General features: G+C 38.3%; 1 protein-coding gene across 4 annotated transcripts in view; it reads left to right on the forward strand.

Annotated features, from left to right (window-relative positions):
* The window catches only part of KCNT2 (potassium sodium-activated channel subfamily T member 2), a 114966-nt gene extending 96855 nt beyond the window's left edge, over positions 1-18111 (forward strand). For 2 of the 4 annotated variants that reach the window (XM_021525065.3, XM_021525067.3), the window contains 7 exons: positions 1986-2087; positions 4777-4860; positions 6079-6207; positions 8460-8480; positions 12391-12691; positions 14537-14621; positions 14936-18111. In XM_021525065.3, coding sequence (XP_021380740.2) covers positions 1986-2087; positions 4777-4860; positions 6079-6207; positions 8460-8480; positions 12391-12691; positions 14537-14621; positions 14936-15047 — 834 coding nt within the window. In that variant the 3' untranslated portion in view covers positions 15048-18111. The remainder of the gene's footprint in view (positions 1-1985; positions 2088-4776; positions 4861-6078; positions 6208-8459; positions 8481-12390; positions 12692-14536; positions 14622-14935) is intronic. The other 2 variants (XM_021525066.3, XM_021525069.3) reach the window with 1 other exon arrangement.
* The last annotated feature ends 657 nt before the right edge of the window (positions 18112-18768 follow it).

An 18768-nucleotide genomic window follows, 5' to 3' on the forward strand; every position in this document is an offset into this window, starting at 1 on the left:
GCTCCTTAATTTTTCAAGCAAATATTCTGGAAATACTTAAAAATATTTTAACATATTGACTATCTTATTAATTTGTTATGCAAAAGTTCTGAAGACAGGTTGGAAGCTGAGCATTTAATGAACTTCCTATCTACACTATGCTCTGCTGAAACAGAGGTAAATAAATTACCTTAAAGAAAGAACATTTTCTTCATTGCTCTTGCAGTTGCCTGCTATTAATATTTCCCAGTCACTTCACCTTAACATTTTCAGGGAGAACTTCACAGGTGGTGTTGTAGTTCATTTGATGTTTCAGAACTCCCTCATGCAAAATGGAAGGCAATTAAAAACTTCAGTAAAAATTACCTAAAGCAGTCAAACATAAAGTTGCTTGTTATTTCTGCATTAAGTGCCTCATTTTCAGAAAGACTGAGAGAATGTCAGGCAAGTTGCCTTGAGGTAGCAGTGAAACACACTTGCAAAATTGGCTTTTCAACCTAATGGGCTGCAGGAGACAGATACACAAATCAGATGTCCATCTGCTGTTGCAGCTGCAACTTTTCTCATTTTAGAGATAAATAAATCTGATAGTAAACTCAGCACTGACATAGGAGAAAGCAGTGGCCTTTATACAAGAGAGAAAAGGAAAAATACCCACACTCTAAACTTGACATCTGTGTTCTCCATTTGTCTTGCATAAGAAAAAGGTAACCACTCCCTCTTTTTTGAAAGAAAGGGTTTGTAGTGTTTTGGATAGGATTCAGACTTCAGTTTGCTATGGGTTTTTTTTTTCCAATTTAATATTGCAGGTGTTATTGATAAAAATTATAAAGCTGTGAGTGATCATTTTGAAATAAATACAAATCCCTATATATTTTAATCAAACCAAATCCTGTGATTTTATATCTTCCACAGGGATAATCACACAGATGTTAGGAGAGCAGAAATCTATCTGAATGATCCAGTATATTTGCAGTGATTTACACACAGCCAGGCTGCTTTTTTAGCTTTCAGGATGGGGCCTCCTATTTCCTATCTCCATTTTTTTTTGTTTAGTATAATTCATGTATTAAGCAGATTTGAATTAACATTAAGTAATAAAAACCAATAATGACATAGGAGTTATAAAAAGAGCTTAGTACCTCTTATTATTGGTGTCTTATTTTACTAGATCTCTAGCAATTTACATAAATTCTAAAGTTGTATAAGCAATTAGCACACAAATTTGACTGTTGAACTGACAGGTTTTTAGGAAGTTGTTCCATATCAACACCAGAAAATTAATTTGTTCTTTCCTAGAAGGTAGGACTAGATTTCTCACAAATCTCTTTGAAGCAAGAATAAAGGAAAAGCAAGGCTGTAGAAGAGAGGGAAGGAAACTAAACCAGCCTGGTCCAGTCATATGAGAGTCAGCAAAGCCAAGGGCTGGGTCCTGCCCTTGGGTCACAATCACCTCCTGCAGCACTGCAGGATGGGACAGAGTGGCTGGAAAGCTATTCAAGGATGGGGTGCTGGGTGACAGCCTGAGCCAGCATGTGTCCAGGTGGCCACAAGGCAAGTGCCATCCTGGTCAGTACCAGAAAGAGTGTGGCAAGCAGCACCAGGGCACTGATTGACCCCTGTGCCATTTCTTCCCTTTTGTACCAGATTCTCTTCATGTTTCCTGTTCCTGGGATGACAACCCACTGTCAGCACCAAGGAATTGGAGCAGGTTAACAGGAGTCAACCACAGTTGTTATCCCTCCATCTTTTTAAAAGTGATCTGATGGAATAAGCCCATGCAGTTTGAGATGTGATGACTGAAATAACATATACATTGATCTTTCAACCTGAAAACCTGTACCTATGGAACAAAGATGCTGCATACTTGTAGGAAGAAACTATGTTGAGAGTAAAGAGATTTTACACTTCTGACTTCTTTCAAGATAATATCTATTTCATGTTTTTGTTACAGTCCTTCTAAAACCAGCATTAAAAATGTTTTCTGTGTTTTAATTCCTTAACAGAAAGAGCGGGAGAAGGGATCTAATCTGGCATTTATGTTTCGACTGCCCTTTGCTGCTGGCAGGGTTTTCAGCATCAGCATGTTGGACACACTGCTTTATCAGGTACTATGAACAGTAATGTGACTTAACACAAATATTGCCATCCATTTTATTGTGCTTAATTGCTAGATGACCCTATTTTCTGCCACAGGATCCATTAAAGTGTGTCTATACTGGGAGCAATCAATGGCAAAAGACAATGGAGCATGCTTGACATCTTAATTCAGTTATCAATCCCAAAATCACCCTGTGACTGCACAAAATCCAATGTTAGATAATGTGATACTGTTAATGTACCTCTCCAGAGTCAAATAGCTTCTATAAGACCTACATAAATTACAGATTATATAGAATAATAATGCTTGTACTCTGCAATAAAAAATGCAGTGCTCATTCCCACACATCATGTCCCTAACAGAAAGAAACAGAATTACTTTAATATGTAATTTATTAGTCTCCTGCATTTGCTGATAAAGGCCTCAATTACTTCATAGTGTCCTCTCCTCTTACTCACGTTGACTAGATCTGCAGAGGTCCTGTCATTACACTGTAAAGTAAGGCATGCTTGCCCTTGCAAGAAATGCCTTCAGTGATTGCAAAGACACAGTGGGGGAAGAACAGGCAGCAGTTCAACTTTGTGGCTCAGAATCCAGGAAGTAGTGATGACAGTGAGAATCAGGAAGAGCACAACTTCAGAGAGATGAAGAAAAAAGTATCAGAAAATAGTCAGGGCAAATGGAGGCAGTAGTTGCTAGTTTCAGGGTGGAAAATAGGTCATATTGCTCAGTCTTCAGCAGTGGCTACGTTTTTGCACACTCTGACACACCAGGATGCCCAAGGAGCAGCCCCCAGCACCACCCTACAAGGATCTAGGCACACAACATAAGCAGGAATAGCACCATGGCCCACATCACCTGCTCACCTGAGCAGCCTCCTGCCTTGTCCCTGCCTGGGGATAGCCTGTGGATGCTTTAGTACTCAGGTAGAAAACATCCTTGCAGGGAAATGAATTTACTTGGTAATTTGGTGCATGAAAGGTGTTCTTTCATCACAATTCCACTTTCAAATAAATTTCCTGAAGGCAAATCCAACATAAATAGAAAAATTCCTGGAGCTAAACTTTTCTCAAGAAGCCATTAACATATAAACCAGTCATGTATGACATACATATTTGAAGGTTCTAGAAGGAAATGTATTTGCATATAAAACATCTTAATCATGCCTCAGAATATCAGCATCACATACCAAAATAAAAAGCAGCAAAAGTACCAAAGACACATGTATAGAAACAGATCTGTCAATCATCAACAGCTCCTGCCATCACATAGGTAACTTCAATATTTTATATTTGCTCCTAGACATGAATAATCATGCAATGACTTGACAGAGTAACACCATTCACCACTAAGTGTTTAAAGCAAAAAGCCTCACAGGCTCATTCTCACTTTATTTCCACCTATTCTTCCTTTGAACTGCTACTGTTCATAGGTGAATTGTCATTTTTCTAGAATTACATTTCTTACTGTAAGTTAGAAATTCTATAACAGCAGCTCTTTGTTCTTTTTCATGGTCCCATTTTCTGTCTTTCCTTCTGTAAGAAACATAGCAAATGACATGGGGAAGCATCAGGGTTCAGCTGGTGCTTCCCATTATAGATTGAAAGAAAAGCCTTTGAATTATCTTTAGGACAGTAACTGAAAAATGAAAACTTGGTTTTGCAAATCCTGGTGAATAAACTTGTTAATCTAATGAAAATTTCATGGCAGAAATGATGCCACCAAGATAACAAATGTGTTTAATTTGCAAACAAATTTTATTTGAGATGCTTCTTGGTATTTAGCCCATCACGACTGGGAGACTACCAGTACAAAAATTAAAATAGTTGAATCACTATGTATCAAATGAAATCCAGCTAGCTTCTGAGTTTGAACAAATCCAGATTCTATAGCTCTAAAGGGTTATTTCTCTTTGTGGGCTATTTCTTTGTGAAAACCTCTTGGTTTCAGGCATTTGCATGAAGCCAGCAGAGCTACAGTGTGTGCTGTGTTCCAAGGACTGCAATGCTGCCCTGCTACACCTGAGTACAGGTGGCAAAGAACAGCTCAGCCACAGCTAGAAGAGCACCCCCATGGGCTTCTCATTCCAGCAGCCCAACCCAGGAGGAGAAATACTTGTGATTTTAGCTGATCTAATGGCCATTCCTGGCCTTCATCTACACTTCTACACTAAACTTAATTTCTGCCTTTTAACCAATAGCAACACACTGTTTAGCAGAACAACATATGCATATCAACCCTTAAAACCCCTTCAGATTATTCATTTGAATAAAATAATAGCAGTGCCACCTCAGAGGGACGCAGTGAGGACTGCAGAGCCATCCAACATCTGCCAGTGTTTCTTTTGCACAGAAGAGTTCATTATAATTTCACACCTTGTAGGGTTAACACCTCACTCCACTGACACATCCATCTTTGGTTTCCTGTGCCTTGTTATGCCTTAGTCTGCTGAATCTTGTACTTTCATTGCATGCACGTGCAGAGCCAATTTAGGAAAACTTACTTTATATAAGTAATTTCAGCCAAAAGAAAGGGATAGGTATTCCTACAGTGATTAGGATACTTAAAGAGATGGACTGTAAACACAGATGTATAATTCCTTTGAAAGTCATACATAGTGCTAATGGTTGCCTACTGCTCTGTTCATTAAAGGTTTTTTCTTTCTTTTCTGTCTCTCCTGTTAAAAAATCTTGCAGTCATTTGTGAAAGATTATATGATTTCTATCACAAGACTTCTGCTGGGACTTGACACCACACCAGGATCTGGGTTTCTTTGTTCTGTAAGTTATTAAAAAAAAAAAAAAAATCAGTACAGAGTACTAGAGAAGATTCTGTACTGTCTGCAAAATACTTCAACTTTCTTTGTATGGCATTTCCTTTTGTGAAAGTTCAAGGAAGGCCATCTGTTTCCCTTTTCATCAGGGAGAAGATGAGGAAATTAAACAGAAAACATAGCCATTTTTACTTCCATAGCAAAAAACATATCCCCAAGAAAACACAATGCATTCTATTCAGCAGAAAATTAGGAAGTCAGGAAAAAACAGGAATAGTGCATTTTATATGAAATAGTAATGGCAGTTCAGCAACCACTTTAAAAATTAAATAGTTTTTACATGAAGATCAGATGTATTAAATGACTAGGAGTTGGAGTTCAAAAGTCATCTTGTTATTATATATGTCAGTATTCCCCAATGCAGTTTAACTGTGTACACACATACAAACTTACACAGCTGAAGTAAGTTTTACTAAAATAAACCCCACCTTTCTGTTTTCTCCCACACCTATTATACTCTGGGGAGCAAACAGATCACTACAAATTGAGCTTTTACAAGTTGCTTTTGGGGATCTATAAAGAATGGCAGGAAGGTATTAATGATGGTTTTAAAAAGTTATTTAAATAAAAATTACATATTTCTTGGTCAATCATTAAGCTTCATTACAGTGAATGTAAGAACACTCGAAAGTACAATTGAATCTCTAAAAAGGAACTTGTACATCTTGAAATAAAGCTAGTAATGAAGTAAGTGAACTTCATGTAAGACTTCTTATGCCACTTATGCTTAGTGTATTACTTCCTCCTCACATATTCAGCCTGCAGTCTAGTGTACAAAATTCAAATTCAAAATACTCATGCACTCAGGTCTGTCCACACCAGTTTCTTACTGCTGAACAATATTTAGTTTATTCATTTATATTCTAGTCAAAAATAGACACTGGGTGAAGGCTGCCGTGTAAATTTTGAGTAATTTTAAACAAAGAGTAGAAGTTCATAATGCTAAACTGCTTCCACTACAATATCTTCTAAACAAGGAGAAAGCAAAAGAAACAGCCTGACAAACTCAATGGAAGTTGCAGATTTGTTGTAGGGCAAAGGTTCAACACTACAATGGGATAATTACCAGCTAGTGTTTAGTTTGTTTTTTTTTCATGAGTTGCATAGTGAACAAATGATAAACCCTCAAGAATTAAAAGTCCTCTGTCCTATTTTATTTGTTCAGATGAAAATCACAGAAGAGGATCTGTGGATTAGGACATATGCCAGACTGTATCAGAAGCTTTGTTCCTCTACAGGAGACATTCCAATTGGAGTCTACAGGACAGAATCCCAGAAGCTCACAACATCTGAGGTGGGTCAGTCGCTGTGCTTTCCTGTGGGTTCCTGTAGGGTGCACGAAGCCTCTGCTGACAGCTGGCTGCTCACCCTAACCCAGGCTGAGCCCAGGCTCCAGCAGTGCCCAGAGCCAGTGGACACCTGGGAACGGATGATGGGAGCCAAGGGGCAGCTGGGCACGGCCAGGAGTGAGCTCTGCCCTGACCTGGCTGTGCTCACTAACAGCACTGTTTGTACCAAACCCTTAACTAGGCCCCCTGGCCTTTGCCAACAGTGCCAGCACTGTGTCTGAAAACAGGTGGCATTTCCCTGCTCACATCACCTCCTGATTCATTCTCTCGTTGCTCATTTCTAGTTAGTGTTATTCAAAGTATTGTGGGATCTCTCTAAATTTAGCTGCCAAACAGTGGCAATATTTTATATATGTATTTCTATGTTTGCCACATAAATGTGTACATTTCTCCATCTCTCTGTTTATAAAAAAATGGCAAAATTACTTTTTCCTGACTATTTAATGTACTTTTTTTTGTTTGGGCAGCTTTGATTTCTGTCATGGATTATCCATTTGTTTACATGACCATTAGTACTGCCATCTCATTAGACCACAGCTTTAAAATACAACAGTGAGCAACAGCTCTCTTCTGAAATACTCAAACATAGTTTAAACTAATTTCCAAGATAGGTAGTTTATATCTTCTTTTCTATATTTCAGAAAAATATTAGAAAACATTCGGCCATATAATGCTTAATGGCAAGACTTGCTCTTGAAGAAGTACATTCAGCTGAAGTTAATTTTATAAAAAAGTGATAAAAAGCTGCACAAGATTCCACCCAGTTCGGGGGTGTATCTCTTTGTGGACCATCACTTTTTCTGCAGGTGGCTTTTACAGCTTAGCCAGTGGACTCAGTGACTGCAATAATGTCTTTTGAACTCTAGCAGCCTTAACATAATCCATCAAAATCATTTCCTGGAGAAGAATGTAGTCAGCCTCACTGCTAATATGAAATAAAGGTCTCTCACAGCTTTCCACAAAACAGATTTTAAGAATTCATTAAATAAGGATAAGATAAAATTCGTGGCAATGCTTTGTTCTCACATTCAGGGCTGGGTCTTTAACTTCAGGTCCAAAAAAATCAGAATGAGGAGTTCTGCTATTACTTCCCACCAACTTTGACAGGTAATCTCACAAAGAATTTGAGTTAAATCGGTAGAGGCTTAAGGAAGGGAGGTTGGAGAAACCTCCTAGTTAAATTTTCAAATTGTCAGGTGTTGGACAAATGTGGAAGTATGGCACTCCTCCTTTATTAAGTGAAGAAAAAGCAGTTTTTGGTCTTTTTTAAGCTGAAGATTCTGAATGCAGACCTCCAGTGGTATTTCCACATGAATACTTGTGCAATTTCTTGTTTAGTGAGTCTAAACAAGAGAGGGACAGGGAAATCTCCCCTCACCTACCTCTTCCCCAGAATACAAAACATCTTGCTCTGTGTCTGTGATCTTTGTGGATAGAGACCTACAAACACAGAGGTGCTGAAGTTCTAATCTTTCTGCAAAGTGCTTATTTTGAAATTAAAGGAATTTTTTACTTATTTCACTAATGAAATACTAGCATGGGTTATCATTTTCGCTTTTCAATACATTAAGCCAGAAGAATGTTGTTGGGCAATATCTTTAAAATGGAAATAAGAGAAAAGTAGTTCACTCTTTTTATGCAGGAACTATGAACTACTAACCACGAATTTGAAGGTATGTAACTCAGAGAACCTTCAACATGATTATCAATTTGAGTTTAAACAGACAAAAAAGCTAAATTTGAACTGCACATACCTGGATGCTGTGAGGTAATAAATAACAGGGGTAACTTGAGTCATGAGGACAAAATATGCTAATATTAATATTTAATATGTAAAATTTATCCTTTAGCACTCCCTTTTTCACTATGCAAATGAGAAGCTCTCACTTCACTGACAGATACTTGTAACTTAAAAATAAAGCAAGTTTTCAGTGACCCAGTAACTAAATAAATCTAGCCTGTAAGTAAAGTAGTTAGTAAGTAGCAAGTAATCTAGCCTGCCTCTCCATGACTATCACACCTATGACCCAAACCATTTCCACTACACTCAAAAAATATAAAAAGAGATACAAAAATCTTTTTTCATTACCTGTATGGCTGCTTTTCTGTGGCTCCTGTTTAATAGTCCATATTTGTTTCCTTAGATTCACTTCTGTTTAAATTGTCTTTTGTTTTCTTTTTCCTCTTCCTTTGTCAGTCACGAGAAATGGCTTCACAAGTAAGTATTTGCTTATTGTTTGCCTGTTTCTGTGTGTCCTGCTTGAAGCAAGCCCCACACAGCTGCTGGCTTGCTTGCTCCCCCCAAGGTGGGATGGGGAGAAAACTGAGAGGCTGAAAGGGAGAACTCTCTTGGGCTCAGGTAAAGGCATTTCAATAACTTAAGTAAAAGCTGTGTGGGAAAGCAAAGCAAAGCCAAGAGTTTGCTCAGTTCTGATGGGCAGGGGGTGTTTGGCCATCCTCAGTAAAGCAGGACTCCATCAAGCATCTCATTCCTTCATCTCCTGCAGCTATTCCTGCAGAGCAAAGCACCCTGGATATGGGATGTCACTTTGGTCATTGGGGATTAGGTGTCCTGGCTCAGTCCCCTCCCAACTTCTTTTGCTCTCCCCAGCCCACTTGCTGCTGGGGTGGGTGAGGGGCAGAAAATGTCTTGGCTTGATGTAAGCCCGCTCAGCAGTAATGAAAACATCCCCATAATTAACACATTATCATCACAAATCCAAAACACAGTCCCATACAGGCTGCTATGAAGAAATAGCAGAACTACAGCCAGAAACTGTACATTAGGTTCAATTGTGGGAGTGAAATCCTCAGAGAAAATGGAACTGTGCAATGGATCATCCTTGAGTAAATGGATCTTAAAGCAACATTGTTCTGGACACAAACAGCTTGCTAAAATCTGAAAGCTGACAGATGGAATTTCAAAGAAGCTCAGTGGAATTCTGGTTCCTTTTGGGCCTTCTCCTGTTGAATTCTGAAGGTAACAAATCATCTTTACAGTGAAAAGATCATCTGGTAAAAGCCTTAAGCTTACACACATTAAATGCTAGTGGAGCAAACTCCCCACATTTATCAGAAAAGGAAAATATGGCTGTACTTAGCAATGGTTTAGACAGCTTTTGGAGCAGAAAAGCATTTCTAGAGCCCTGGATGCCAACAGCATTCTTGGTAGGCAGAGCAGTAAAATTTAGTTAGTATAAAACTTGCAGTAAGGTAAAAATAAGGCACTGCTTCAGAAAGGAACAGATGAAACTACACCTTCAAACTATTTCACATTTTACACGCAGCTCCCAGGGAGCAGCAAGGCATGGGAGCAAAAATCTAAAGTTAATTGGTGTTTGGTGTTATCACCACAGATATCTCAATCACCATAATCTCAAATATGTACACTGATGTGTCTGTGACTACATTCCCATTCCTGCCATGTGTTGACCAGCCTAATGTTTAGATTTTAGGGCATGAAATGTTCTATTAGAACACCATGCCTGAGTAGGTCACAGCTGTCTGGCAGCACAAGTGAGCAATCACACCCTTCAGGGCACACAGTGGCCTGCCTTTGAAAAACAAAAAGCAAACAAAACCAAGGGTTTCAAGGCAAGTGTTTCTTCGCTGTGTGGCACAGGAGTGACACCATGTCATCAGTTATGCTTCTCATGCAACAGATTTACCTGCCGTGGAACAAGAAAAAGAAATTCAATGAAAACAATCAAGCCTCAAAGCAATGAGAGTTACGAAAGTACTTTTAAATGAAGTTTAAGGCTGGTTAAAACAGGGGGACACACTTTGCACTGTAGTTTTATCTTTGTGTTTAACAGCTGCCACTGGCAGCACACTTCTATGCTGCTTTTGAAAGCCGCTTTGGGTTTTGATTTTGCTTTGTCTTTAAAGTTGAATTTTTTCATGTTGTGTACAGCAAAGGGCCATTCTGCACAGCTTTCTCAACAGGCACGATAAAAACTTCATCTTTGCTGAAGTAAATATTTAGCTTTGGCACCCTCCTTTATGCTTTCAGCTCTCACCTATGCTAGTGTTTCAAAACTTCAAGCTAAGGATTTACAGATTCACAGAAACAAAAAACGTGTTCTTTCACTTGGCATCTCCCATTTAATTCTGGCTCAAAAAGTGACTTACCTCCTGTAGTGATGATGATTGGTCTCTCCTTTACACCACTGCTCTCAGCAAGTCTGGTTATTTGTTTTGTCAAGAGCTTGACAAGGAAAGCTGCCAGTGCAGGCAGGAAGAAAGGCAAAACAAGACCATCCTCTACACTCAGTTTGTATCAATTTGTTCATACCAAATAGCTCCTTCCTACCCATAAGTAGCACCTTTTCATATGGAATGTACTCTACCTGCCTTAGTCCTTGCTGTAAAATGCAAACCAAAAATGACAATCTAACAAACCAAAAATGACAATCTAACAAACAACAAAATCAAATTGCATTCCTGTTCAAAAAGATCCAGGTTCTCTCTTTTTCCCTAACATCAGCAGAGTCAGTAACAAAACTTCAAAAAATCAGCTTGTTAAAAAAAAAAAAAAAAAAAAAAAAAGAGAAATCCCTTTTCTATTGCAGACTAAGCTGAAGAGCCTCAATAAATTAGCTGGTCTTTACTTGAGGCTTATTACAAGATCCTAGTCTAGAATATTAAAAATGTGATTTCACTTGAAGTGCTACAAGATCAACATCTATAGTGTTCATTTTAATTATGGAGTTTGATTGTTTTGCTGTTTGATTGGGTTGGATTGTTGCTTTTTTCTTTTACACAGATAAAAACTAGTTTGTATAAAAGTGAAAAATACAAGTATCTTTCACACTGCATCCAGCTTACTCATATAAAATACTGTTTTATAGACCCCAGAAACCTCACAGATTGTGGTGAGCCTCTTACAGAAAGGTTGTATTCAGCACTGATGAGGTCAACAGAATCTTGCTTTCAGATTTCACAACATGAAATGGGAAAGAGGGCCTGAAGTAGGAAAAGGACATTCAGTAGTTCCTCTGTTAAATTTGGTTTAGTCACTGATCACTGATCACTACCAGCACATTCTGAGGAGATTCACAAAAACTTAGCCTTTTCATTTACATATTCTTTGTTTTATACATCATAAATTTATGTATTTTAAACACTCAACCACGTTGAAATCTGTGACCAGTAACTTGATAATATGCTTGTACTGACACCATCAAGGACTTCGACTTATGTCAATAAAAGACATTCAAATAGCACAAGAGGAACTCAGCATTCTTAAGGAAGTGGTTTTGAAACTAGAAATTAAACTACTCATTAAATCTAAAATACACATTGAAAACATTTATCTTAACAAAAGTTATCTTTTGAAGTCTTTCCTTTTATGTTCTCTAGTATCTTCTGTATGTTAGAAATGCACCTGTAGTCCATCCACCTGTGTTATTTCAGTACTTGTACATGCACATACCATTGGTCTTACTTGGGTGGCATAAGGAAAACAGAGCAACAGATTTTGGCTATTAATTATGGGGGGGATTTGTCTCTACATGAGTAATATCACTGTTCTTTATGGTAGGAATCAATCACTGCTTTCACAAGAGGTGCCCTGAATCACACTGAAGGTTACGCGTCCTAATTTCATGTGTGCTGGAAGGTCAGGAAGAGCTGGGAATTTGAGACACAGTTAATAGGCATGTTGTACCTGTGGTCATAAGAGAGTACTGAAAACAGTGCAGCCAAAGTTAAACCATTACTTAATGAATCCACAACACGCATGTAAAAAACAGTTACACAACTTAGATTCCTGAAAATATGTGGAATGGGAAGAAAGTAATTCAGAACTGATTCCTGGATTCAGGAAGGGCAATATCAGAAGGCTGAATTTGCTCTTCTCAGAATCACAGTGCAGTTGGGCAGAAAATAACACTTACCTGCTTTTGCACTTGATAACAAGTATTTCTATTATAAATGAGCTTTTTACATCAAAAGTCAAAGTCTAGTAAAGGGTGCCCAGTTCAGGAACACTTGCTAAGTACAAAGAGCTGAATCCCCTCAGCTCCATTGCAGCCAAACCCCATATCCAGCTGCACTGTCAGAAAGAGGAGAGAACATCTTCATCCTCTTCCATCTAATACAGACCCTCTTGTCCTTTTCCTTTCAAGTCTCAAATCTCCATCAGCGTGGAGGAATGGGAGGACACCAAAGACACCAAAGAGCAGTTCAGCTGCCGCGGCAATCACCGGAACTCAACATCCAGCGACCAGTCCGACCACCCGCTGCTGCGGAGGAAGAGCATGCAGTGGGCACGGCGCCTGAGCAGGAGGGCCCCCAGGCACTCTGCTAAAACTGCTGAGAAGATCAACCAGCAGAGGATGAACCTCTACAGGAGGTCAGAAAGGCAGGAGCTCGCTGAACTCGTGAAGAACAGAATGAAGCACCTGGGCCTTTCTCCAGCAGGATACGGTACCGCTGTACAGTACTTTAATAGCAACATTAGCATGGTGCAAGGTGGAGTTATTTGTAAGAAATTATGGAGCCAAAACCAAAATACTAAGCTTATGATAGTGCTTTTTGTTCTGTTGGTTTAGGTTTGGGTTGTTTGGTTTTAATTTACCAAGAGTAACTTGGAGTGGTTTTAGTGCATTCTATTATCAGCCATTCCTATGCTGAGATGGAAGGCTCACAAGGCAGCATGTCAATCACATTTATATTTAGTAGATGATATGTACATGCTGAATTTATAAACATTCCCCAGTCATTGAACTGCTGCACCATATTTCACAAAGCTCTTGAAATAAAGATGAAGACAGGGCTGTTGTGAAGTTCACTCATATGGCAAGGTGGGGAGTTGTTTATGTGTGAAGGATATTGCATTTTCCCCACAATTTTCAAAAATAATGCCAAGTTATCATATGAAAGCCATTTTTAGAAAGCATGTTTCACTAGGTCTTTAGATGCCATTTTTATCCATCAAATCATTCTCTAGCAAGGCTGATTTTAGGTTGCTTTTTAATATATAGGATTGTTTTGGGTTTTTTTAAGCTATGGGCAGGAGCGCTGTAGCACTTTTTAGACATGAACCACAACTGCCTAGGTTGTCTTTCTCTGGCCTTGGCCCAGTAGCATGTTGGGTGGAAACCCAAAACTATAGGTTCTAGTTTTCTAGAAACACCAGAAATTTCTAGATATGTAAATAGAGGGTCTTTATTCCACACTCCATCTGAATAATTTCTATGCCTTCTTTCTTGATGTTTCTATACTACTCTCTGCAGAAAGATTTAGGGGCTTCACGGGCCGCAATAACAGTTGATCAAACAAAAAAATGTTATGTAAATTGAATTCTTTTAATTTATATTAATAACAAGAAAACTTTGATGTATTCCTGCTTTTTTTTTTCAAATCCTAGTTAAAAGCCAAAAATACATACTCATTTCATTACTCAAATTTAGGACTATTGGATACCATCTACAAAACAGCAAAATTTTGATAGCTAAATGCTTTATCTGATTACATTTATCTGAGTCTGAGTTATACATTTTCCTAAAAAGCCAAAGAGGATTTTAACACAGAAGCACCGCCTCTCCTTTTGCCTCTCCTCTTTAGTCTGATAGGATTAAAACCAGTCTCACTGCAGCAGCCCAAGGAGTTTTCCAAGAGAAAATGATACATAAGATATTGCAATGGCAGCTACAAAAGTGTAGCTTAAACCTTAAAAGTAAAAATTAGCAGCCTTCATTTCAACCCATCATTAGGAGAACAGTTAAAAATGCAAGACACATACCAATTTCCATTTATATAGCCTTCACATTTCAAGCCCTTGACACAAATGATAAAAGGAAAGTGCTTCCTAGGTAAATACAAAAGGGAAAAAAAAGGTTTATGTTGACTAAATCTGGAAATGGATGAGAATGCCATACACCTGCACTTTAAACTTGGTCATCATTTGAACTTGATGCCAGCCAAGCACAGGAGTCCCTGCTCACCAGAAACTTACCTAAGCTGCAGGACAAATTGGTAAATCACAACGAAATTGGGTTACATTCAAATTGCTATGACTGAGAAAAACAGAAGATTTTTAAAACATTAGGAAACAGGATGTTTTTACAGCTGATAACTCAAAAGATAGCAATGTCAGGTAGTTTCCATATGAGTACAGTTGAAAAGAAATTGCTAAATTTATTTGAAATCACTCTGACACCACTTTTTTGCAGCTCTATGAACTTTCAAGTTAACATGTCAGAAGTAATGCTTCTCATAATTCATTTGTAAATGTAATTTACTTGATACTTTTTTCCCCCTGTCCTCTAGATGAAATGAATGATCATCAGAACACCCTTTCCTACATCCTGATCAACCCTTCTCCAGATACAAGATTAGAGCTGAATGATATAGTGTAAGTTAAAGCACACACATAAAAAAAAGACTTATATTTAAGGTAACACCAAATTATACTACATATGTATATACTTAAAATACACATATAAATATATAATACACATATTTGTAATGTTGTTAACTTGTCATCCTCCTCTAACTCTGTATTTTAAATTAAAAAAAATAAATCTAACCCATGCTACCACAGGAACTAAACCAAGCTCCTTCAAATTAAGTCTAAGTCTTGCTCAGGTCTTTTCAACATTACACCTGTATGCACTTACCCTGGCTTGAACCACTTGTTTTAGTAACAGCTGTGATTTCTTTTTGTAGATACTTAATCCGACCCGATCCATTGACTTATGTTCCAAATGCTGGACCCAGCCGAAAGGACAGCTTCTGCAATACAGTGGGACAAGACACCAGGGAGGAGACACAACTTTGATATGTAATTCACCACCAAATTCAGAGACAGTTTTATACACATGTTGTTTCCACTAACCCTTTTGCAAGCCGAGTGGTATATTTTATTCAGATTTTGGAAACAAAATGACAGTGGGTAAGTGACCAAATGCAGAAATGTGGTGCCTAGAAACTGATTTCAGGGATTGTCAGGTCTGTGGCCTGTTCAGTATGGTAGGTGAACATTTGTCAGCCTAACAGAATGATGACACCTGTTGCTATTTAATCCACATGAACAAATGTCAGATTCCACCACGTTTTGCTTAGATGCTCTTAAGCATATTTAGGTGGCAGCATGTCAGTGACTGAGCTTCTGACCAACCTGAGATTATCTGATGCCCAAAGAGAGACAATGCCTGATTTGTAGTAGCAAATATGTTAATACCTAAAGCTGCAAACAAGGCTTTGTGTGTCAAGAATTCAGTCTTTGAAATAATTTTCAATCTCAGCCTGTTGCCCATTTTTATTAGCACAGATTAGTTTCAGTATCTGTATTTTAGCCTCCAGGACCTGGGTTTTTGTTCCTTGGGTTTACACAGATAAGGGTGAATGACACAACCTGGTCACACTGCAGAGGTTGAGATCGAGACACATAAATGAAAGAAGAGCCCAGCTGCAGGAAAGTCCCTCTCATTGCACACAGGCAGCCCTCCCAACACTGGCAAAAAACTGGGAAGTTACTGTGTGAAGCTGCATACAGTGGTAGCTCAGGTGAAACACAAGCCTTTAAACCTTGGTGGGTTTTTCTATAGAAACCTGAGTAGATTATAACACAAAAGTGAGAGCAACCCTCTAGGGAATGATTCCTACAACAAGCCCTTAACATTTTCATGACTATGCCAGAACTACAGTTTGCCCATAGCATTTCATGCCTAGTCATTCAGAATACCCAAAAATGTTACATTTTTGCATGAAATTATGTATCTCATTGAAGATTAAAGAAATTTATAACCCATTCCACAAAATGAATGTAACTCCACATAGTGTGAAAAAGCATTATGGATCTAAAACCTCTGCTTCGGCATTGATGTACACAAGAAAACATCTGTTTGTGTAAGAAGCAACTACAATGGGTCAAGTTTTCTACAGAATTGAGTATGTCTGTCAATGATCTTTCCAAGATGATTGTCACAAATGGGGAAGAACATACTTCAGTTTTTAAACCCCCTTCTGTTACAAGTGTCCACATAGTAATTTTGCAGGTAGTCTAATATGGAAAAAAAATATTATTCTCTGAACTCCCTTGATGTTCTATTTGTTAAAAAAAAAGAAAAATCAGTCAAAACAGTTTCTATTCTCTTCTATATTAATTGGTAGAAGTACATTCTATTTCTGAAACAGAAACCACAACCAAGTTGCCCAGTAAGCAACTCCTGGATATGAGCGTGTTTATCAGCGTTGTAAGGATATTGAAATCAAGTCACATTCATATTAGGAATGACAACAATTCTGCTTTTACTTCCTGCCTTCCTCTTAATGATTCCAAGGTTTAACAATTCAGTGGTTCTGCTTAGAGTCCATTATTGTTCAGTGCTTTTCCACACTTGACTCATTCATAGTTTATTCACAGATAAAGTATTTCAAATGTGCACCGTGGGAAACAAAGAATTGAAACAGCTGCACAGACTGAAGTCTACATTATTTCAGAAAGAAAAAGAAACAGTATATGGTACAGGATCTTGTCCAAGACCTGTCATAGAAGTTCCCCAGAAGAGTTTGCATGTGCAGTGTGAATAACTTTTCTATTTTTAATACCTTCAGGGAGAAGACTCTATTCCAGTTGAATATTTTTTTAAAAAATACAAATTTCCTAAAAATGTTCATTCCAAACCATTAGAAGGATTTATTGTTGCATACTGAAGGCTTCTCTAATGGAGTCTCAAGAAGGCAGAGAGGTTTCCAGAGCATGGCTATCCTCCAGCAGGCAAGCTGGATACTCTGCTTTTAGCCTGAGTCACAGTTCACAGGAATTCCCTGTGTGTGTATAGCACACACCACTGATTTAAGGACTCGCTGCCAAATGGATCCATAGCAAGGGCTTGAGTCCTCACATTTAACAGCCCATAAAGCAGCAGAAACAAGCAGTCAGGTGTGTCCATTTGCCCACTTAACTCAGCAGAATTGCTGCTTAGCTAGATTGGAATAGTGGCATCAAATGTGACCTGGTATTTCTCCAGGCTTAATGAATTTCTAATTGCTCATTAGCCCCAGAAGATTTGCTAAAGTAAACACAAAGACATCTGGAGACACTTGGAGTCCCTAAAATGCAAGGCAATCTTTGTAAGCCGAACAGTTCTCTTCAAAATCTGCTGGAAGACAAGCAAGGTAGTAAAAACTAATAACAGCTGATGAAGCAGAAGTTCTAATAACCCATGAATAATGTACCACAAAGTTCAGCCATTCAGAATAATGCTGTCTTTCATGTTGAAAGCAGAACAGGTTTGCTTCCTCTGGAATATCTTCACAGACAGACTGCATTCTAGCGGGATTTCAATCTTACAAGACCAGCCTAAGCACCACTACATTAACCCTGAATGAGACAGTATGCACAGTCCCTCAGTGGCCAGGGAGGTGATTCTTTAATGGTCATCCCACAGGCAATCATGTTCACACACTTCTTTCTCATAATGATTATAAGAAATGTAACCCAAGCCTAACTGGACTGGAGACCAACTGAGGAACAGGAGTCTCAAGGCTCAGTGCTGGAGAAGGGATGATGAAATTCTAGAATGAGCAGGGTCAAATGACTTGATCAGAAGAGTTTGAGCAGGCAACAGTTCACTCAGTAGAGGGAGAAATGTGGAGCTGTGAAAAAAAATGATTTCTCTCTTTGCTAACTATGTATTTTTCCTCCTGGCTCACTTCTATCAACAACCCAAAGATGGCCCTCTTCCCCAGCACTGCCTTAGCACAGCCTAAGCAGTTTGGTACCCAGAGAGGGAAGTGCTAGCTGATAATAATTGCTTCATTCTCAAGGGAATTTCCAGCAAAGTCAGACCTACCTATGAAAATGTATTACCTAGTCTGCAATAAAAAAGTCACAAGAACTCTTTCAATGGCATGCAGTGTGTTTCCTTAACTGTTTCACTCCAATTCTACAAGACATATGAATTCATGTACAAAGTAAAAAGCATAAAGTTCTTGAGTTTTTAAAACCTGCAGTGGAATGAATTAGTGAAGTTGTGAAATTTTGTCCCAGAAATTGAGTGGTTTTTTCCCAGCATAGATACTTTCTCTCTCACAAACAACTTTATACCACAACTACAGTTAAACAACTTCCTAGTACACAAATGCATATTACTGAATATTACACCTCTTTATTTACCAATGCACCAAAAAAAGCTAAAGAACAAATAAATGTTAGGCTTTAGCAGTGGAGGAAATCTGAAATGACATGAAATGCAGCAGAGGTAACACACAATTCTCTAGTTTCTAGAGAGTTAGGGCTGAAAGCAGCCATTCTGTAACTTTGGAACACTGACATGAGATTTTGCAGCATTGAATTCTGCTTGATATCCAATGGAAACCAGCCACTAAAATCTGGAAATGAATTAATAACATGAAGCAGCTCTATGCAGGTACCTCAATTTGTACATCAAAGTTATAAAAATACTTCTTCAAGGCAGTGCTATAAATGTGGAATTTATAAAACAAAGCAGTATAGATAAAATATGGTTGCATATTATTGATATTCTATTAGAAGC

The sequence above is a fragment of the Lonchura striata genome, chromosome 9, assembly GCF_046129695.1.
Source record: "Lonchura striata isolate bLonStr1 chromosome 9, bLonStr1.mat, whole genome shotgun sequence".
Classification (NCBI taxonomy): Eukaryota; Metazoa; Chordata; class Aves; order Passeriformes; family Estrildidae; genus Lonchura; species Lonchura striata.